At 45.0% G+C, this 22,564-nt stretch overlaps 2 protein-coding genes across 2 annotated transcripts in view; one reads left to right on the top strand and one right to left on the bottom strand.

Annotated features, from left to right (window-relative positions):
- Window positions 1-22,564, top strand: part of CHST8 (carbohydrate sulfotransferase 8) — a 165,178-nt gene that overhangs the window by 16,235 nt on the left and 126,379 nt on the right. The gene's annotated exons all lie outside the window — the stretch shown is intronic.
- On the bottom strand, window positions 18,262-18,840 carry LOC103211846 (60S ribosomal protein L9-like). The gene is given in 1 exon segment (XM_042783272.1): window positions 18,262-18,840. A coding segment is annotated over 1 exon segment (579 nt).

Below are 22,564 nucleotides of genomic sequence, written 5' to 3'. Positions count from 1 at the left end.
AGGTGAGCTACTGGGCTGACCTCCAGCATCAGCAATGAAGAGGTCTCTCCAGAGTGCACACTGCTGAGTGACTGGCCCATAATCTCGCAGCTGGAAGTCAACACAGCCAGAATCTGGATCCATCTGTATCTGATGAGTCTGGGTCAGGCAGGACTGTGTTGACTGGATTATCCTCCATTCCAGAGTCACCAGGGCCACTCACCAGCTTGTGCTGGTACCAATAGCTGCACTGCCATGCCAGAGGCTTATTGTTCCACCAGTGACTGTCTTCTTTCTGGGTGTGTCCTCCTGGAGCTCTGCGATTTCACCAACAGGTGAGAGCCCTGGGAGGACCAGGGTCACAGGGAACTGCCGAGAGGCTCATGCTTACTGGTGTTAGGGTGATGAGTAGGTGTATATGGCTGCCCCTCTTCTACCCTGTGGGCAGTGAGGCCAGGCTGCCTTCAGGGGAGGGCCCAGCTGTTGGACCTGGCCTTCCCAGAGCCAAGATGTCAAAGTCTATGCTCCTTCCCAGGCCAGGGAGCAGCTCCTCCAGTTTGTACAGAGCTGCTTGCTTTCCCTGGGCAGCTGGGTTTTATTGGAATCCCCTCGAGTCTGTTTCCTGAAACCGTTTTCTAACGGCATTGCAGAACATCATATATATTTCCTACAAACCTGTGAGGCTGACACATCCTTGTTGTGACTGTGAATATCAGAAGTGACATGTAATTGCAGTGATCCATTCTGTTAAGTAGCTGGCAATATATCATTGCAAAATCAGCAGGGCTGGGACTCTCAGAACCCAGTGTTTTTAAACAATGCACCTGCAGCATCTTCAGCCTCTCTTACCAAACAGCACTGAAGGCTCTTGAGGGCTGCCTAACCCTTAAATGCCTCACCTTTTTGGGATCATAGCAAGGAGAATTTTATTTAGGGAAAAACAACCCACCAGATTTTCAGTTCTCATCAGATAAATGCACCAAGCTCTCAAAGTCAGGGCTGTGGGTGGGCATGCTTGGGTAATCACTCCTTCCAAGCATGGCCCTTGGTTTCCTGCCCCCCCCTTCCTTCTGGTACCATGGGGTGGGCAGTGAGGCAGGGAGCTGAGCTATCACTGTGCTGGCAGAGGGAAGGAAGTCAGTGGGATCACTGTGGACAATGGGACAATAGAGGGTTGCAGATGGGAAGACCAGGCAGGTGGCTGGAGCCCAGGGACACAGATGACTGAGTCCCACCATGATGCAGCAGGAGCATCAAATTAGAGCCTGCTGTATTTCATAAGGGTCTCTATGAGTCAGAATCGACTCAATGCCAGTGGGCTTGGGCTTGGGCATTGCACAAATGCGATGGTGGTGGTGGGGTCACCAGTCACATGGTTCTATGCTCATTACAGGCTAGCATTTACTTAGACTAGGTGTAATGGTGCTCCCTGTAGTAGTGCAAAGGGGGCAGTACTGATGGAGGGGCAGAGCATAGAGCCCCCAAAACTTAATGGGAAAATGAGTGCCAGAAGTGAGGGACAAAGGAAGCAGCCCTCAAGTCTGGGCAGACATCCTGAGTCCAGCGATTTAGTATTCTCTGGTGGTGCTGGAGGGAGCTCTGGTGGTGTAGTGCCTAAGTGCCTAACCAGAAGGCTGGAGGTTCAAACCCACCAACCACACCTCAGTAGGAAGGTTGGGCAATCTATTTCTGTAGTGATACCGCCTCAGAAACTCAAGGAGGGGTTACTGTGAATCGGATGCGACTCGACGGCAGTGAGTTTTTAGAGTAGGTTGTGCTGGAAGAAGGTCTAGTGGCGCTGTGGTTAAAGCATTGGGCTGCTAACCAAATGGTTGGTGGTTCCAACCCACCAGCCACCACACAGGAGAAAGATGAATCTCCTTCTTTAAAGATTTATAGCTTTTTCCTATAGAGTTGCTGTAAGTCAGAATTGACTTGATGGCATTGGGTTTGGTTTTGGTTCATGGTGCTAGCTTTGGAACCCCCATGGAATTCTGCTGCACTGGAAGTGGGTCTTGAAGGACCTTCACTGCTGCAATTCCTGGGAAACCCTGATTTCAGGCGTGCCTGCTGTGGGCCCTGTCTCTGCAGAAGGAGTTTATCTACCTCAACCCCATCCCTTGGGGCAGCCCCACCCACAGCTCTGGCTTCTCTGTCTGGCATTTGATGTGGCCCTGACTTCCTGGGGTCCTTCCCCCACCCCCGAACATGGAGGAAATATTTCTAGCCAGAGCTTTGCTTTCCTTTGTGCATTAAAATATGTTAAATGAAAAATAATGAGTATGTAGGAACTAATAACAGGAATCATGTAATTAAATTAGGAAACAGACATCATATCGCTGTAATCTGAAAATTGATATTAATAGAAAATGGTCCCAGAATTGTTAAGTTAAAGGTTCCTAGGGGGTGGGGAAATTAAAAAGGAGAGCAGAGTGGGAAATTGGGACACTCATATCCAATAAGAGCAAGATTTATGTTTTAAATCAACCCGACTAAAATGCTAAAAATAGAAACAGTGTAGTTGTGTGGGTCTAATGAGGTAAACATAAATGGCTTTGAATGCCACAGAGCTCCACACGCATGTATGATGATAATTTTTTAAATGAGACAATATAATTAAGCTTCAATGCACATGAAACATAGTAATAGTTATTGTTTATTGGATGCCAGGCACTCTCCTAAGTGCTTTCATTTCATCTTCCTTCACCTTAAGAGGCAGGGGTTATTATCCTCCATTTACGGATACAAAGGGGTTAAGTCAGTTGTTCAGAGTTCTGCAGGAGTGAGTGAATGAAACAGGATTCCAACCTACACCTGTCAGGTTCCAATGCCCATCTCAGCCCGCTCTGCCCTCCTTGCCTGTTGCTACTAGTTAATGTCATGATGTGTATTTCTTTTATTTTCTGATGTTATTCTACCACTGCCTCAGAAGGCATCATTTCTTGCCAAAACTCAGCAGATAGATACCCACTGCAGCCTGCTTCCCTGAACCTGGCCCTAAGACTCCTGAGCTTTTTGGTTAATAAAGCCCACAACAAAGACATCTTCTGAAATTACAGCGCACTGGAAAACTGGGTCTCCCATTGTGCGCCAGCCTGGGTGGTTCTGAAGGCACCTCCTCTCCAGGAAGCCCCATTGTCTCTGAAAGCAGCCAATTGTTTTCCCCTGAGGCCCCTCTTGATGGTGAATCATGCTCTGTTCACCTGACACATGAGTCACGACTCAAGGCCCCAGAATGGGTCTCAGGTGTGGGCTGACCCCTTTCCCACTCTGCCTGGCTGCAGTGAATTTGAGGGACAAAGTAGGGGGGAAGCAAATGGGTGGAGGAGAAAGAGGTCAAGATCTGTGTCTGAGAAGCTCTCTAGTTAAATCTGGAATGCTGTACTATGCCTAGGCCAGGTGTTGAGCCTAACACAAGGACTCCAGCCTGGGTGTTGGGGTGGAGTTCCACATGGCACTGAACTTCCTCTCACTCCATCTGTGCCCATCCTCCCCCAACCCTGAACCCATTCACTGCCCAGGTATCTTCAGTGAGATCACCTGACATCAGAGCCAACCTCCATACCCACTGTCCAACCTCTCAGCCCAGGAGATCCACCAGGGAAGGGGGAGGACAGGGGAGACTCCAGTTTCAAAGTGGCACAAGCTCTGAGGAAGCCCCAGAGTGGCTTCTTCTGCCTGGGACACCTCCTCCCTCAGCCTCAGCCAGCAGGAAGTCAGACACACAGTGATTTGGAACATGGCACCACTGCCAGCATGGGGGGAGGCACCTGTGGCACCCAGATTCTGTTAAGACACCACCCTACCTTCCTGGTGTGCTCCTAGAGCCTCTATTACTGATGTGGGCAGTGGGAAAAACAGTTCTGTGCCTGGCACATGCTCGAGAGCAAGGCTGTTGCTACGGTGTGTTCTTCAAGGCCACTGGATGGTTCTTTTTTTTTTTTTTTAATTCTGAAAAGGTCACAGTGGTAACTATGACAACAGAAGCGCTGGAGGGCTGGTTCTTGAGGCAAATCAAGGGCTGGGCTTCTCAAGGACACTCATGGGGGTGGGCTAAGGCCTATGGCCTTAGGCGAGGTGTTTATTAAGCTCAGCTGAGCACTACCTGCCTCCTGCAAGGGTATGCTTCTCCTCCTGTTTATGTTGACACCTAAACCATGAGTGTGGCTCTTGGGGCAGTGGCTCCTCTCCTCTTCTCACTTCATTTGTAGGAAGTTGAGAATTGCCAGGCAGATGGGGTTTGACCATCACCTCTCTGCTGCTACTTTCTTTATAAAGCTCATTTCCCAACATTTGTGGCCCTGCAGTTTTAACTTGAATCATGGTAGATCTCAGTAGATGAGTAATTGCATTTTAAAATTTTATGTGAGAAAGAAAGCATAATTTAAGTGGATCCAGTTGCTCCAGAACTTTGTAACTCAGCATCAAGGCTTTGGCTCCAGATGAGACTGGAACAGCACTGGGAGTACTCTGGGTTCACTGGGTTGCAGGTGAAAAGTTGGAGGTGCCTCTCCCCTAGCTCTGAGACCTAGTCATAGCATTTCTTGGCACAGAGCAGGCTGGCCCCTACCTACCCTGCCTGTCATGGTTGAGGTTGTGTGTGAACTTGCCTGGGGCATAGTCCTCAGTGGGTCTGGCAGTTATGATGTAGTTTGGCAGTTGTGTAATGATATAGTCATCCCCCATGATGAGATCTGATATAATGTGATTACCACCACGACGAGATCTCTTACGAACAGCCAATCAGTTGAAAGGGATCCTTAGGGATCTGGCCTGCATCCAATATATACGGAGGTTCTGGAAAACTCTCTGGCTTTCTACTGCATCTGGATCCTGCATCTGGCTCATCATCATCAGATCTCTGGTTTTTTGGACTTGAGCCAGCGATGTGCCCTTTTGCCTGCTGATCTTGAGTTCATCAGCCCCTGCAGCTACATAAGCCGGAAGAAGCTCTGGCCTGACATCTGATCCATGGACTGGGACTTGCCAGCCTCTACAACCACATGAACCATTTCCTTGAAATAAATTTCTCTATATATACACATTAAAGAAAACAAAAGTCCTCGCAGCTGGACCAATAGCATGTTAAATGTAGAAAACTTGAAGTTGTCAAAAATTTCATTTTACTTGGATCCACAATCAATACCCATGGGAGCAGTGGTCAAGAAATCAGACAGTGTATTGCATTGGGCAAATCTGCTGCAGAAGACCTCTTTAAAGTGTTAAGGAGCAAAAATGTCACTTTGAAGACTAAGGTGAGCCTAACCCAAGACATAGTATTTCAAATGCCGCTTGTTGTTGTTGTTGTTATGTGTTGTCAAGTCGGACCTGACTCCTAGTGACCCCTCCTTGGGTTTCCGAGGCAGTATCACAACGGAAGTAGATTGCCCCATCTTCCTTCCGAGGAGTGGCTGGTGGGTTTGAACGCCAGCCTTCTGGTTAGCAGTCAAGTGCCTTAGGCACTATGCATGCCACATATGCATGTGAAAACTGGACAATGAATAAGGAAGACCCACAACAATGACGAAGAGTTTATGACTTTGAATTGTGGTCGTTAGCTTTTTGGCACATTTTGGGTCATATTACCTGCTGAGCTTAGGATTGTTCCTGGACTTGAACCAGCGGCCTGCCATATTGCCCGCTAATCTTGGGATTGTGTCATTTTACCTGCCAGTCTTGGGTTTGTCAGCAACAGCAGCCAGCAGCTGTGTGAGTTAGAAGTCTTTAGCTCCAGTGGGCCTAGAACAAGAGACAGAGCTGAAGCTCAAGGTCGAGGGGCCTTCATCCACTCCCTAGAGCCAACACTCTGAATTTGGACTTCTAGCTTCCTAAATTGTAGGAAAATAGATTCCTGTTTGTTAAAGCCATCCACTTGTGGTATTTCTGTTGTAGCAACACAAGAGAACCAAGACACAGTCCATGGTATTTTCAGTAATCTTCACCAACACAATTCAAAGGCATCAATCCTCTATTCATTTCCAGAATAGAGAGTCATGGCCCCTCAGTCATTTCCCAGACTTGAGCCAGTTTATAGACCCACAACTCCTTGAGTAAAGGGGAGGCTGGGTCCCCTTGAGGAATGACCCCAGTACATTGCCAAAAATTTATACTGTTACTATTTTCCCGGCCTTCCCCAAAGGGACCTTTTATGAGAGCGATGGTTCATAGGGGAAAAAGAAATAATGAGCTTTCACATGCATATGAGGTGATTGAAAGACTTCAAAGTGACATCTTTGCTCTTTAACACTTTGAAGATTGGCCCGGTGCGATACATTGTCTGATTTCTTGGCTCCAGAGCTCCTTTTTTTTTTTTGCTTCCATGGGTGTTGATCGTGATCCAAATAAAAGGAAATCTCTGTCAACTTCAGTCTTTCCTCTATTTATCATGATGTTGCTTATTGGTCCAGTTGTGAGGATTTTTGTTAACTTTATATTGTGGTGTAATCCATACTGAAGACTGTACTCTTTGATCTTTATCGGTAAGTGCTTCAAGTCCTTTTCACTTTCAGCAAGCAAATTAATGTCGTCATCTGCATGTCACAAGTTGTTAATGAGTCTTCCGCCGATTCCAATTCTGTGTTCTTCATATAGTCCAGCTTCCTGGATTATTTGCTCAGCATACAAATTGAATAAGTATGGTGAAAGGATACAACCCTGATGCACACTTTTCTTGATTTTAAAACATACACTATCCCCTTGTTCTGTTTGAAAGATAGCCTCTTGATTTATGTACAGATTCCTCATAAGCATAAGTAAGTGTTCTAGAATTCCCATTGTTTGCAAAGTTATCCTTGATTTGTTATGATCCACATAGTCAAATGCCTTTGCATAGTCAATAAAGCACAGGTAAACCTCTTTCTATTCTTTACTTTCAGCCAAGATCCATCTGACATTAGTAATGACATCCCTCATCCCACATCTTCTTCTGAATTCAGCTTGAATTTTTGGAAGTTTCCCATCAATATACCGCTGCAACCATTTTTCAATTATCTTCCGCAAAATTTTACATGTGTATGATACTAATATTGTTGTTTGATAATTTCCACATTCTGTTTGATCACCTTTCTTTGGAATGGGCACAAATACAGATCTCTTCCAGTATGTTGGCCAGGCAGCTGTCTTCCAAATTTCCTGGCAAAAATGTGTAAGTGCCTCCAGCACGGCATTCATTTTTTGAAACTTCTCAGTGGGTATTCTGTCAACTTGTGGAACCTTGTTTTTTTGCCAGTTTCTTCAGTGCAGCTTGGACTTCTTCCTTAAATACTATTGTTTTTTGACCATAAGCTATTTCTTGTAACAGAGCTGATATTGCCAAAAACCAAACCCAGATTCTCAGCATAAAGGTAGCTGAATTATAATGCCAGTTGAATTCCCAGCCTCTAATGATGACTGCACTGGAAGAAGTGCAACCAGAATGCCTCTTGGAAGTGAGAATGGCCAGACTTCATCTCATCTATTTTGGTCATGTGGTCAGAGGGGCCCATTCTCTGGAGAAGAATATCATGCTTGGTAAAGTAGAGGGTCAGGAAAGAAGGGGAAGACCCTCAATGAGATAGATTGACACAGTGGCTGCAATGATGGGCTGAAGCATAGCAAGGATTGTGAGGATGGCTTAGGACTGGGCAGTGTTTTGTTTTGTTGTGCATAGGGTCACTTTGAGTCAGAGCTGACTTGATGGCCCCTGCTTGAACAATTTCTCTTAGAAAGATCAGCAGGAGGCCGGTCCCCATGAGGCGGAGGTTAAAGATGTCCCAAATGTTCAAACTACCATGCCACTCCATCATTTCAGACATTAACTCCTCCTCCTCCTCCCAGTAATTTCCCCAGTCTTAGGGTTCTGTATTTTGCTGTAATGCCTCACAGAACTCACAGACACCCAAGGGTTCATCTCACGTAGTAGTGGTGTAGGCTGGCAGGCTGGTGAGTCCCAGGTCCGTGAGTAGGTCTGGCGGATCCTCCCAACTCTCGGGGTTTGATGAACCTCGATCAGCAGATCAGATGATGGCTGCTGTCCCAAATCCAGGGGTGAGGTGAGGATGATCCAAGACACAAAGCCAGAAAAAGAGAGGAGAGCAAATCTTCCCAGGAGATTCGTAGGTATACCCTCAGGTAAGCTAAGGGTGGTGATTTGAATTATACCCTCCAGCAAGGCAGGACTCAAGATACATTCCACCTGTGTTGCCCCAACAGAATTAACCTAAATCTCATCACAGAGTCGATTGCCAGTCATTATAGGGAATGACTACTACCAGCTGCCCAGCCAAGTTGATACCTGACCTTAACTACCACACCACCCCAAATAGGCATGGATAATGGGATTTACAAAACATCACAGAATGGAGAACAATGGCTAGAAGGGCCACATAAAGCAATTCACTGCAGCCCCTAACAATAACAATGATGTCTCAAGTTAGAATGAGGGAAGACATGGGATCTTGAAACTTGAGATGAGGACGTATGGGCAGATAATCAGAAAGTTGATGACATTGAGTCTCTAAATTTCATTGTATTAATCCTGCCAACAGAACCAACCTTATTACCCCATCTGATGAGATTAACCCAGTGTGCCTGATATTTGGCCTGTGGCATTGCCTGAGGAGTCACCTCCACGACCCATTTCTGCTTCTAGACCTATAACTAGACTTAAGTCCTAGTGAGTGTCAAAAGGTGAAGTACAAAGTGTGACTCAGGAAGAAGTATGCTACACTCCAAAAGAATTGCTTGATTTTTCTAGTATGGACAAACAGAAACCTGAAGAATATGTGTGGGAATGGCTATTCAAAGTGTGGGATAATTGTACAAGGAATATAAAGTTGGATCAGTCTGAATTCATTGATAGAGGCCCACTAAGCACAGGTCATTCATTCACCGTTTCAGCTTGAGAAGTTAGGAAAGGACCCAGTCATTTATTTGGTTGGTTAACTGAAGCATCAATTATGCGGTGGCCTACACTAAATCAAGTTGAATACCAGACCTGCCTTGGTATACTGTGGAAGTTATCCAAAGGTTTAGGGAAATTGACATGTTAGAGTGGATTTATCAGGTTAGACTGAAAAACCCACACATGGAGTGCTCAGAGGACATTTCTTTTACTACAATGGTGAGGAACAAATTTGTGAAGGAAGATCTAGCATCCTTGAAGACTGTTGTGATTGCTATTTTGTGTAAGCCAGATTAAAGAGTGAGAGTTGCTCTGGTAACATAGTGCCTAAGGCACTTGACTACTAACCAGAAGGCTGGCAGTTCAAACCCACCAGCTACTCCTTGGAAGGAAGATGGGGCAATCTACTTCGATAGTGATACTGTCTCGAAAACCCAAGGAGGGGTTGCTATGGGTTGGGTCTGACTTAACAGCACATAACAACAACAACAACAACTAGAGTGAGACTAATTGGACCTTGTGGTGGTAGGGGCCAAGTAGTAGCACTTAATTGACAAAGACAAGATAGGTGTGGTTACGTCAATAGACAGTAGAGTCAAAGCTGTAATTAGAATGATCTGACTTGTATGGATTTATGGTGTTGCCTACTTATGCATGGTGTCCCTAGGAGTGAAATAGATAGGAAATCTATTAAATATCTACTTGATCTGTACAAGTGGAAGAATTACAGGAACAGCATTCTAACTTTAATTTCCAAAATAGAGAGTCTGGAATGGCTCCTCAGTCATTTCCCAGACTTGATCCAGTTTATAGACCCACAACTCCTTGAATGAAGGGGAGGCTGGGTCCCCTGGAGGAAGGACCCCACTACACTGCCAAAAATTTGTACTGTTACTGTTTTCCCAGGCTTCCCCAAAGGGACCTTTTATGAGAGTGATGATTTATAGGAGAAAAAGAAATAGTGAGCTTTCGGGGGATTCTTGGATACTGGCACTGAATTGTCACTAATTTCAGGAGACCCAAAAGGTCACTGTGGTCCACCACTGAGAGAAGGGGCAGATGGAGGTAGGTTACTAATGGAGTCTTAGTTTAGGTCCATCTCACAGTGGTTTCAGTGGGTTCCTGAACCCATTCTGTAGTGATTTCCCAGTTCCAGAATGCATAATTGGAATAGACATACTCAACAGCTGGCAGAACCCCACAGTGGATCCCTGATGTCTGGAATAAGGGCCATCCTAGTAGGAAAAGCCAAATGGAAGTCATTAGAACTGCTTCTGTCTAGGAAAATAGTAATCCAAAAGCAATACTACATTCCTGGAGGGATTGCAGAGATTAGTGCCACTGTCAAGGACTCGAAGGATGCTGGAGTGGGAAGTGATTTCTACCATATCCTCATTTAACTTGCCTGTTTGGACTGCAGAAAATGGATGGATCTTGGAGAATGACAGTGAATTATCATAAGCTTAACCAAGTGGTGACTCCAATTGCAGCTGCTGTTCCAGATGTGGTTTCATTGCTTGAGCAAATTAATACATCTCCTGGAAATTGGTATGCAGCTATTGAGCTGATTGATGACTTTTTCTCAATTCCATTTTCCAAGGATCACCAGAAGCAGTTTGCCTTCAGCTGGCAAGGCCAGCAATACACCTTTACTGTCCTACCTCAGAGGAGCTACAGTGGTATAGTAGTTAAAGCATGGGGCTGATAACCAAAAGGTTGGTGGTTTGGACCCATCAGCAACTCCATGGGAGAAAGATGAGTCAGTCTGCTTCTGTAAAGATTTACAGCCTTGGAAACCCTATGGGGAAACCCTACTCTATCAGTGTGAGTCAGAATCAATGCTATGGCAGTGGGTTTGGTTTTGGGTCCTACCTCAGAGTTGTATCATAATTTAGTCCACAGGAACCTTGATCATCTTTCCCTTCCACAATAAATCACACTGTCTATTACATTGATGACACAATATGCTGATTGGACCTAGTAAATAAGAAATATCAATGACTCTAGACTTAACTGGTAAGACATTTTAGTGCTAAGGATGAGAAATTAATCTGAAAAAAAAAAAAAAAAAAAAACCAGATCCCTTCCACCTCAGTGAAATGTCTTGGGTTCCAGTGGTGTGGGGCATGTTGAGATATTCTTTCTAAAATAAAGGATAAGTTATTGCATCTGGCCTTTCCCGCAACTGAAAAGGAGGCACAATGGCTGGTAGGGCTCTTTGGATTTTGGAGGCAACATATCCCTCATGTGGGTGTGCTACTCTGGCCTATTTATCAAGTGACTCAAAGAGCCACTAATTTTGAGTGGGGGCCAGAACAGAAGAAGGCTCTGCCCCAGGGTCAGGCTTCTGTACAAGGTACTTTGCCACCTAGGCCATATAATCGGGCTGATCAAATTGTAGTTGAAATGTCAGTAGCAGACAGAGATGCTGTTTGTAGTATTTGGCAGGTGATTTGTGAATCACTGCAGAGACCCTTAGGATTTTGGAGCAAAACCCTGCCATCCTCTGCAGATAATTACTCTTCTTTTGAGAGAGCTTTTGACTTATTACTGGACCTTAGTAGAAACTGAATGCCAAGTAATCATGTGGCCTGAGATACCCATTATGAACTGGATGTTGTCTGATCACAGACTCATAAAGTTGGACATGCTGCTAAAGGAGCAGGGAGGCGACATCTTCTGACCTCCTCTGACTACAAAAGAGGAAGAGAGAGTCACCATCAGCAGCCCAAGGCCTGTTCTTATGAGGCCACACATGCTGCCACCCTCCAGCCCTCTTGACAACCAACCTTGACAACCACAACACCAATCATCTCTCCTTCGGCACCCACTATCTCTCTGTTAGATTTGATAATTAGCTGCAGTGGCCACACACAACTCACAGATTACATAGTTTAGTAGGGAAGTAACAGGCTACAATTCAAGTTCAGGAATGCACTTGGGATACAGTTCTTCAGTCAGGACAGTTTCCCTTCTGCTGTGCCCTTAGACATGCCTCTTTGGCCCTTGGCCTCTTGACCTGGCCTCTGCCTCCAGGTGAGCCTGCTATTCTGTCTCGTGCCTCTTGGTTTCACTGCCACTCTCTCTCAGCCAGGTGTCTCTCTCAGCCATGCATCTCTTTCTCTCAGCAGCAGATCTCTCTCTGCAGTGCATCTCTCTCAGCAGTGCATATCTCTCAGCCCGCAGCTAGAGAGATTCCTTTCCACCTGTAGGAAGGCTAATTTTAAGCCTGGCAGAGTGGCAAAACTAACCAGTCCCAAAATCAGAATTCTACACACCTGAGAGAGAGCGAACTTTTCCAGAAGATTACTTTGTACTGCCCCTGGTGGATGACTTTAACAAATAGCTACTCAGTTGATCATGGTAAAGTGAGAGTTACAAAGACTATGACTAGAAAAGCCATACCATGTAACTCACTATACCACAGGCCAACCCCTGGCTTTTCTAGCCATTATTCCTTTTATACTTAAAGAATTAACATTTCCTTCACCATTAGTTTGAGAATAAACACACGCACAAAAGTGTGTAAGCCAGCCACTTCATGCCTTTATCTCCTCGCATTTTAGATAGCCAATTTGTAATTTGCCCATTTGACTGCTATCCAGAAGGCTGGTGGTTCAAACCCACCATCCACTCCTCGAAAGAAAGGTTGGGCAATCTACTTCTTTAGTGCTACCCACGTCAGAAACCCAAGGAGGGGTCTCTATGAGTCGGACCCAACTTGATAGCAGTGAGTTTTTTTTTTTTTTTTTTAATCAAACCAGTACTCTGAGGAGACAAGCATGTTCCTTTCTCTCTGGAGAATCTTCTGTTCTGCTTGGAAATTTTGGGTATCTGCATCCATAAACAAGCAAAGTCCAGCCCAGCACAAGCCATCAAATTGCAGCAACTTAACACCAGCTCAGTGTCAAACATCTCCCTCTTCATTTGGCCAGGTTCTGCTCAACTCAGCCCTAGCTGTCCCATCTAGGTCATGGGTACCAGCTGCTAGGTTTGGGGAGTCATACTTTTCCCTTTACTTCAGACCAGCCAGCACCTTCTCTCTTTCATCTTTAGTCCTCAGGGACAAGTTCCACACAACTCCTCGCACTTCAGACCAGCCAGCCCTTCCTCTCATCCCTAGCCTCTGTGGCCTATGTCAAAGAGTACCAAACTCAGCTCATTTCTTCATTGCTGCGCTTTCCCCATTTCCACTCTTCAAGTGGACCCAGATGGTCACAAGCGAGCAGCATACAAGGCCATCTACTTGCCAGCTTCCTTTAACTTCCAGTCCTGGAAAGGGTTTCTCTCATGGGCCATGAATTTCCTACCTCAGTATACCCAAAGCCTAACTGCTTGCTCGAAATTAAAAAATCCAGTCATTTTTGCTCTTCATGTCCTTTCTTCAAATGCAAATCTCCTGTTCTCTCAGTAGTTCTGAGTAGGTCTTTTCAAATGCAAATTTCCTCACTCTGCAGGTTCTGGATGGGGCTCAGTTTTTCTACTTAAGCCCCCTATATTCTACACACAAGGTTTGAAACAAAAGCCTGTGTTTCTTCTGGGCAAATTCTATTTCCCCTTTTAACATATCCAATTAAGTATTGGCAAAAGGCAGACTCACACAGCTCTCTCTTATCCATACCCAATAATCATTTCTAATGTACAAGTAGGTGAGAGAACATTCAATATCCATAGTACATTCAGATAAACACATAATCCAAAATACATAATCCTATTTAAGACATTCCAGTTTCATCTCTTCACCTTGATAATCTTCCCATTCTATGTGTATAGCCTTGGGCCTTTGTCTGAGTGTAACCAAAAGCTCTAGATCAGTTATCTCCTTTAATTGGTCTGGCTCTCACCTCAGGCCTTTCTCCCCTCAACTGTAGCATAATGTCTCTATATTCTGCCATTACATATAACACCAACCAAACTAACCATCTGAGAATCCAAAGTTTTACTTCCAGGCCCCTTCCTTCCTTCTTTTACAAAGTCCCATACTTCTGTGAGTCTGGAGTCACTGCAATGAACCCCACTGCTTCTGGTGGTCTGCTAAAGGGGCAGGGAGGCAACATCTTCTGACCTCCTTTAACTACACAAGAGGAAGACAGAATCACTGTCAGCAGCTCAAGGCCTGTTCCCATGAGGCCAAACATTCTGCCACCCTCCAGCTCTCTTACCAACTTGACAGCAACCATCCCTCCTGTGGCACCCACCACCTCTCTGCTGGGTTTGACAATTCACTGCAGTGGCCACACGGAGCTCACAGATTATGGGGTTTATCCAGGCAGCAACAGGCTACAATTCAAGTTCAGGAACATGCTCAGGATACAGTTCTTCAGTCAGGACAATCACTCCTCTGCTGTGCCCTTAGACATGCCTCTCTGGCCCTTGGCCTCTTGGTCTGGCCTCTGCCTCTGTGGCCTGTCTTGTACCTCTTGGTTCCATGGCCGTTGTCTCTCAGCCAGGCATCTCTCTCAGTCATGGATCTCTCTCAGTAGCATGTCTCTCTCTCTCTCTCTGCAGTGGGTCTCTCACCCTCACCAGCATTTCTTTCTCAGCCAGCAGTCAGAAAGATTCCTTTCTGCCTGTAGGGGGGCTCATTTTAAGCCTGGTGGAGTGGCAAAACTAACCAATCCCAACATCAGAATTCTACACACCTGAAAGAGAATGAACTTTCCCAGGAGGTTACTTCATGCTACCACAGGTGGATGACTTTAACAAGCAGCTACTCAGTTGCTCATGGCAAAGTGGGAGTTACAAAGACTATGGTTAAAAAAGCCATACCGTGTAATTCAATACACCACACATGCACATCAGTACTCCATCATTAAATGGAAGTGGTATATATGAGATCAAGCTCAAGCAGGACCTGAAGGAAAAAATAGGTTGCATGAGGAAGTAGCCCAAATGTGTATGATCTCCACTCCAGTCACATTACCTTCCCTCTCCTAGTCTGCATCGGTGGCTTCGTGGGGAGTTCCTTATGATCAGTTGATCTTACCTGGATTATGGATGATTCTGCACAGTATTCAGGCATCACTCAAAAGTGGATAGCAGCAGCTTTGCAGCCCCATTCTGAGACCTGTCTGAAGGATGATGTTGAAGTGAAATCCTCCCAATAGGCACAACTTCAAGCAGTGCACCTGGTTCTTCACTTTGCTTACAAGGAGAAATGGCCAGATATGCGATTGTATACTGACTCATGGGGTGTGTCCATTGGTTTGGGTGGATGGTCAGGGACTTGGAAGGACTATGGTTGGAAAATTGGTGAAAAAGAGATGTGAGGAAGAGGGAGGTGGATAAACCTCTCTGAATGAGCCAAAGAAGTGAAGATATTTGTGTCTTACATGAATACTCACTACAGGGTGACTTCTACAGATGACATGTTCTGTGGAACCCAGTCCTCCTCCTTCCCAAGCCACTCCTGTCATTGCCCAATGGGCTCATGAACAAAGTGGTTATGGTTGCAGGGATGGGGGTTTTGTATGGGCTCAGCAACATGGACTTCTACTCACTAAGGACATCTTGGCTACAGCTACTGTTGAGTGCCCAGTCTGCTAACAGGAGAGAACAACACCGAGTCTCTGATTTAGAACCATTCCTTAGGATGATCAGCCAGCAGCCACGTAGCAGGGTGATTACACTAAACCACTTCCATCATTCAAGGACTGTGTTTTGTTCTTATTGGAACAGACAATTAGTCTGGATACAAATTTGACCTCCCTGCACTCAATTTTTCTGCCAAAACTACCATCTATGGACTTACACAATGCCTTATCAACTGTCATAGTATCCACACATCATTGCTTGTATCAAGTGATTAACTGCACAGCAAATAAAATGTAGCACTGGGCCCATGCTCATGGAATTCACTAGTCTTACTGTGTTCTGGTAGCATAGTGCCTAAGGCACTTGACTGCTCACCAAAAGGCTGGCAGTTCAAACCCACCAGCCACTCCTCGGAAGGAAGGTTGGGCAATCCTACTTCCGTAGTGATATGCCTCGGAAACCCAAGGAGGGGTCGCTATGAGTTGGGGCTGACTCAACGGCAAACAACAACAACAACAACACCATGTTCTCCATTATCCTGAAGGAGCTAGCTTGATAGAATGATGGAATGGCCTTCTGAAGACACTATTATGGCACCAGCTAGGTGACAGTAACTTACAGGGTTGGGACAATGTTTTTGAAGAGACTGTATATGCTCTAAACTAGCTTCCAGTATATGGTGCTTTTTCTCTAGTAGTCAGGTGTTAGAACTAAGGGGTGGAAATGGGAATTGCAGTAGATACTAGTGACCCACTAACAGAATTTTACTTCTTGTGCATGAGACACAGCCCTGTGGGCCTGGACACCTTAGTTCCAAAAGGAGGAATTCTCTCACCTGAAAACTCAATACTGATTCCATTGAACTGGAAGTTCAGAATGCCCCCTGACCACTTTGGGCTCTTCATGCCTTTGGATCAACAGGCAAAGAAAGGAAGTGCTGTATTGGCTGGTGTGATTGATCCTGATTACCATGGGGGGAATTGGATATTACATAATGGAGATAAAGAAGAGTATGACTGGAAAATTCCTTAAGAAGATTCCTTAGGATGTCTCTTAGTACTACTATGCCCTGTGATTAAAGTCAATGGAAAACTACTGCAACCCAATTCTGACATGACTACTAATGGGCCAGACCCTTCAGGAATGAAGGTTTGGGTCACCTCACCAGGCAAAGAACCACAACAAGCTAAGGTGCTTCATGAGGGCAAAGGGACTAGAGAATGGGTGATGGAAGAAAGTGGCTCTAAAATACCAGCTAAAACCATGTGACCAGTTGCAGAAATGAGGATTGTAATTGTTATGAGTATTTTTTCCTTTTATGTCTGCATCAGGTATTTTTGTTTTCTTTACTCATAAAATATAAGATGTCATTGTGGCTAGTGGATTTTTGTTTATACATATTAGTTGTATCATGTCAGGTGAAAGTATCTTTATAATTGACTTTTTTTTTTTTTTTTTTTTTACAGATTATCTATGGTTTAAGGAGATGGGTACAGGTACCAATTTGACAAGGGGTAGACTGATGGTTAAGATTGTGTGTCAACTTGCCTGGGCCATGATTCTCAGTAGTCTGGCAGTTATGATGTAGTGTGGCAGTTGTGTGATGATATCATCACCCCTCATGATGAGATCTGATGTAATGTAAATCATCTCCATGATGAGATCTGCCGTGATCACCAAATCAGTTGAAAGGGAGTGTCCTTGGGTATATACTCTGTATCCAATGTCTATGGAAATTCTGGCAAAGCTTTTTGGCTTTTTACTTGATCTGGATTCTGCATCTGACCTCTGGTTCTTTGTACTTGAGCCAGTGGCCTGCTCTGGCCTGCCGATCTTGGGGTTCATTAGATTCCATTACCTGTTAGCCCAAAGCCTGCCATCTTACCTGCTTGTCTTGGATTTGTCAGCCTCTGCAGCCAGCAGCCTTCTGTCTAACCTGCTGATCTTGGGTTTGTCAGCCACTATAGCTAAGTGAGTCAGGAGAAGCCTCCAACCTAATGTCTGACTCATGGACTTGGGACTTGCCAGTGTCTACAATCGTGTGAGCCATTTCCTTGAGGTAAATCTCTATGTACATACATAAGCTTCACTGTTTTTCTTCTCTAGAAAACCCAGCTTAAGACACTGCCCTCCCCACTTGGTTAGCCCCAAATCAGACCTCGTGGGTAGGGTCCAGTTCCTGATGATTCTCAACCCAGGTGGTTCTAAACTTCAGTTGGATTAAGAAGGTGGTCTGTGAACCCATCACTAAATTTGTGCATCTGAATGCATGCCATCTTAGGAAAACTAGTCAGGTGGTCATCAGATCCTAGAAGTCCTCTGACTCCTCTCCTTCTGATGATATTACAGTAAGGGGGTCCTTTGATTTCCCCAAAAGGCTATAACTATTTGTGAGGGCATTTGACTTTTGCCCTGGGGGCCTTGGCTTGCCTGACAGGAGAGAGGAAATGGGGAGAAAGAGGGATGAAGGGATGTCATTGACAACTATGTAGGATCACTAGGGTCCATCAGAAAATATCTGAGCAAAGCTGCCAGGAAGGGAGAGACCATGGTGTCTTGGGGGTAAGGAAAGGTGCTCAGCTTCTGCCTGAGGTCTGTGCCAGAATGGACTGAACATGGACAGGCATCCTTTTTTTCTTTTTTGTGTTCTTAGCGCTAGTTTATTTCTGAATTGTTACTTTTCAGTTAGTTGGAAAGCATGATCAGTTTTACTGAAGACTACAAACCTTCATTAGTATTTAGGATAGAGACAACTTTAAAAATAGAAAGACTCAAATGAATGGCTGGATCTTATTGCATCAAAATTATCACCCATAGTTCATAGGCATCATCTGGCCTTGTTTCCATAGATGGACAACTCTTAGATCTTACTCATCAGCCTGCTGAGAGGTTCCTTTTTCAGAGACATAGATAACATCCAGAAATTTCCAGATATCCTTGTTTTTAACTGTCATGGCTTGCTGAATTAAAGCAGCTGAATTTGATACAAGTTCAATGTTGTCTCCTTCAAGAATTAACTCAGCTTTCTGAGGTTGAGATATTCAACAAGCAACATCTGGCTTCATTTGAACCCTGTGGATGTATTTTTCACCCAAGAAGTTTCGGATTTCAACAAGAGATCTGCTCTCCTGAATAACGACATTGATGGGGAAGTGGGCATATGCAGACCTCATCTTGTAACAGAAGCCTAGTGTAACATCCTTGATCATGTTCTGTACATGACTACAGATAGTGTGAACTGTAACCAGTTCCTTTCTATTTCCCCACCATTTGTCAACACGAAGCCTCTTCTTTTTCTTTCCAAGGAGACTGAGTTCTATATTGATGTGATTGAAGTCCCTTGGCAAGGTTCCTCTGGGACCCTTCACAATAACTGTGCATCCCTTTAGAGTGATGTCGACATTTTCTGGAATGTCAGCAGTCTGATTGTTGAGAATGATCTTCATTCTTGCAGTAGATATGCAAAGAGCCTTTTTTGTGCTTTATCTTTTTTCTCATTTATCTTTTTTTTCTTTTTGTTATTGTGATTTGAGTGAATGTTTGCAGAGTAAATTCACTTCCCATGCAGCAGCTCACATATACTTTATCTCATGACACTGACTGCAGTTTCCCATAATGCAACAGCTCCCCTCCCACTTCCTCCCCATAGTTACCTCTTCCTTGTGTCCTTCCCTTCCATGCATTCCTGTCCCCTGAGCTGTCGCCCTGTACGTACACAGCCCTTTTATTCTCCCATGATTGATCTCTCCAAGGAGTGTATCTATCTAATGTAAGTGTTTAGCTGATATGCTTCTCTTTTGTTTGGCTGGAAGCCACAGGAGTGGGTTTAATTCTAGACCTGAAGGGCATTTGGGGCCATAGTCTTCAGTGGTTCCATCAGGCTCTCTCAGACCAGCAAACCTGCCCCCCCTTTTTAATGATTTTGAGTTTTGTTTCACATTGTTCTCCCACTCTACCCAGGATCTCCTACGTAGATCCCCTTCCAAGTGGTTGACAGTGGTAGCTGGGCACTATCTAGTTCTTCTGGTCTCATAGTCACATAGGCTGAGGATATCATGGTATACCAGTCACTTGGATTAATTGTTTCCATGTACCTTTGGTTTTATTCATTCTTCTTTGCTCTAGATGAGGAGAAACCCATCATTGCATCTCGATGGTCTCTTGCAAGCTTTTAGGATCCCAGTTGCTACTTGCCAAAGTAGGATGTGAAACAATGTTTTTGTGTAGTATGTTATGCCAATTGAGCTTGATGTCCCCTGTAACTATGGTCCTGAGCCCACAGGTCCAACTGCTCGCTCCCTGTGGGTAGCTGACTGTGGCCAAGAAGTGACTACAACTTTGTCCTTTTTCAGCTCTACTATGTACCTGGGAATTCTTACAGAACATACAAATATACTTGTAGAAACATTGTTTGTTAGCCCTATGCGTGGTCTTGGGCACACTCCCCCCTGCATAGACATATCTAATAGTTCTTTTTTGTTCTTAAAGAGTAGTTTGCTAGTTGTTCTGACTAATGACAACCCCATGTACAAAAGAATGAAATGTTGCCCAGTTGTTTGCCCTCTTCATGAACTTTAGTATGCTTGAGCCCATTGTTGTGGCCACTGTATATTTGGAGTGCCTTCTAACTTAGGGAGTTCATTTGTCCTCTAGAACAGGCAGTGTGATGTTGTGATCCATAGCATTTTCATTGCTAATTTTCAGAAGTAGATTGCTGGGCCTTTTTCCTAGTCTGTCTTAGTCTAGAAGCTCTGCTGAACCTGTTTGCTATGAATGACCCTGGTGGTATTTGAAATACCAATAGCATAGATAGCTTCCAGAATTATATCAACTTGCAAGCCATCACAGTAAAACAAACTGACAGACAGGTGGTAGAGCAGAAGTCTTATCTATCTTTCTTTCTCTCTCTCTCTCTGAATCCTACTGATTTTTAGATGGGAACTCAACTTTTAGAAGGTGTTCTTCAGAGTTAGGTAATTGGTCTTGCATGGTACCTTCTATTGGTTGGATTGGATGGGTTGGATAGAGAGGGTCTGTCCAATATCCCATACCTTCCCTCCTAAGCGAGGCCTGACCCCTGCAGCCATCACTACTCTACACTGGGCCTCCCTGTGCCCCTGGGAGGACAGAAGCAGGAGGTCCCCATGGTGAGGAGAGGAATGCTATTAACTCTTTCCAACTTCAGCTGGACTCCTATCAGTCCAGCTCAAGTGGGTCATGGGCAGAGCTCCTCCAGGGGCTTGCTAACTGACAGTGGTCTCACAGAGTCTCAAGGAGCTCCTGTCTGGGTTGGGGGGCCAGGAGCCCTGACAGTGTTTGTGATGCCTCAGATACTTTTTTTTTTTTTTTTCAGCCAGAGGGCCTAGGGGCCCAGAAGATGGTCAGCAGAGATGTGGGGAAGGTAGGAATCAGAGGTTGGGGTTCTGAGAAAGAGCATAAAATTAAAACTGTCCTTCATTTGTACACAGTTACTCCTATGCAAAGATTTGCCCCTACCGTAAGCTTCCATTGATGTAAATAAATGAAAAATCTTTTCTCAAGAAACCTTCCTGCAAGGTAGGTGGGGCTGTGGGATGGGATTGGGTTTAAATGAAAAAGGATTTCTCCTACAGTAATGGGGTATATCAGGGCCGACTCCATTGGTTTCCTTTCTTCCCCTTCTAGGACACCGTTTGTGGCTGTCACACTTCTCATGGGTACTGGGAGAGGGGCCAAGCTTGGCTTAGCACAAGGCACTTTCCAGACTTTTCTTTCCCAGCTGTCTTCACATCAAGGGTGATGTCACTGGGGCTGTGAGTGGAACTGGAAGTATGGAGTGCCTACTATGCTCCAGATGCTGTGCTTCATGCACTTTACAAATACATGGTCATTGGCTCTTCACAACACCCTCTGCCCATTTTATTAATGGAAACACTTAGGCACAGGGAGATGAAGCCACTTGTCCAAGGACACAACAACCAGTGATGGTGCCTAAATTAGAAACTGAATCTTTTGATCCCAAAGACACAGGGTCTTATTGGTGACTCCAACAACCATTCAGAGCTGTAAAGACCAAACAGACTATAGCAAAGGAGGGCCAACAGTGGGGCCCTGCACAGCACTGCCATACTGATGTCTGAGTGTGTTTCATTCCTGTGTATTATAGACACTTCTTCTAGTCCAAGTATATATGTGTGAGTGCTGGTGAGAGATGTGGGCTTCTGTGAATATGTGAGCATGTCTTGCTCTCATCCATGATCTTGTTCATGTGCTTGTGCGTATGTACCTCTATATTTGTGCATGACCATGAGGCATTTCCCTGCCTCTGGCTCATAGTTCCCGTGGGAGACACTTCACACACAAAATGAAGTGTACTGGCTGATTTGGGCCATGCTGATGTTTTAACTTGGAGTAAGAAGGCCTAGGACACACACAGTAATGGCCCAGGCAGGGGCAGGGGCAGGGGCCTTCAGCACCAAAGGCTGCACTGTCTGTTGGTTGTCAGCCATGGAAGTGAGTGAGGAATTGCCATTCCAGCAGGAACTTAGCAAAATCAGTTATTATAACCCCTGCCTGTGACCCAAACAGACCAAATAATAAAATTACATTCATAATATTTCAGGTTGAGTGATCACTGTTTGAATTAGTTCCTCCTCAGAACCCAGCTAGAAGTAATGGCAGTAATTATAGGATTTTCTGGACTTAAACCAAGTCTACTTGTCAAGCATGTGCAGTATACAGGGTTTGCAAAATTTGCTTGTGCCTCATCCCTTCCCTGGAGAATGGAGAGGATAGTCAGCAAGAGCAGAAGGACTACAGGTAAGAAAGAAGCTGGTTCTGACTTCTGGAGGCATTTTTCCACTTTTGCTCATTTATTTTAGGAATATATAGCACCAACCTGGGATGGGCACTTGAATTCAGTGAAGAATAAGACTGCAAGGTCCCTGTTCCCACAGAATGCACAATGAGAAGGCTGCAGAGAATTTCTGATTTCCCTCCTGTCTCCTTCCCAAGCAGGTATTTCACCAATTTTCAGGGATACTGGGCACTCCCAGAACTGCCTCATCCTCCCACTTTGGGGCCCATGAATTTGGGTCTGAGCCTGAGCCTATGCTGGGACTTCCCAATGGCAAGAGAGAGAAAAAGAAAGGAAGGGCCATTATCATGGCTTGATGCCAAAGGGGCAGTGAG

This window comes from Orycteropus afer, unplaced genomic scaffold (genome assembly GCF_000298275.1).
Source record: "Orycteropus afer afer isolate SDZICR_OR568_19922 unplaced genomic scaffold, OryAfe1.0 scaffold00803, whole genome shotgun sequence".
In the NCBI taxonomy this organism is placed as follows: Eukaryota; Metazoa; Chordata; class Mammalia; order Tubulidentata; family Orycteropodidae; genus Orycteropus; species Orycteropus afer.
The sequence above is the reverse complement of the archived record's forward strand: the minus strand, read 5'-3'. Positions and strand labels throughout refer to the sequence as shown.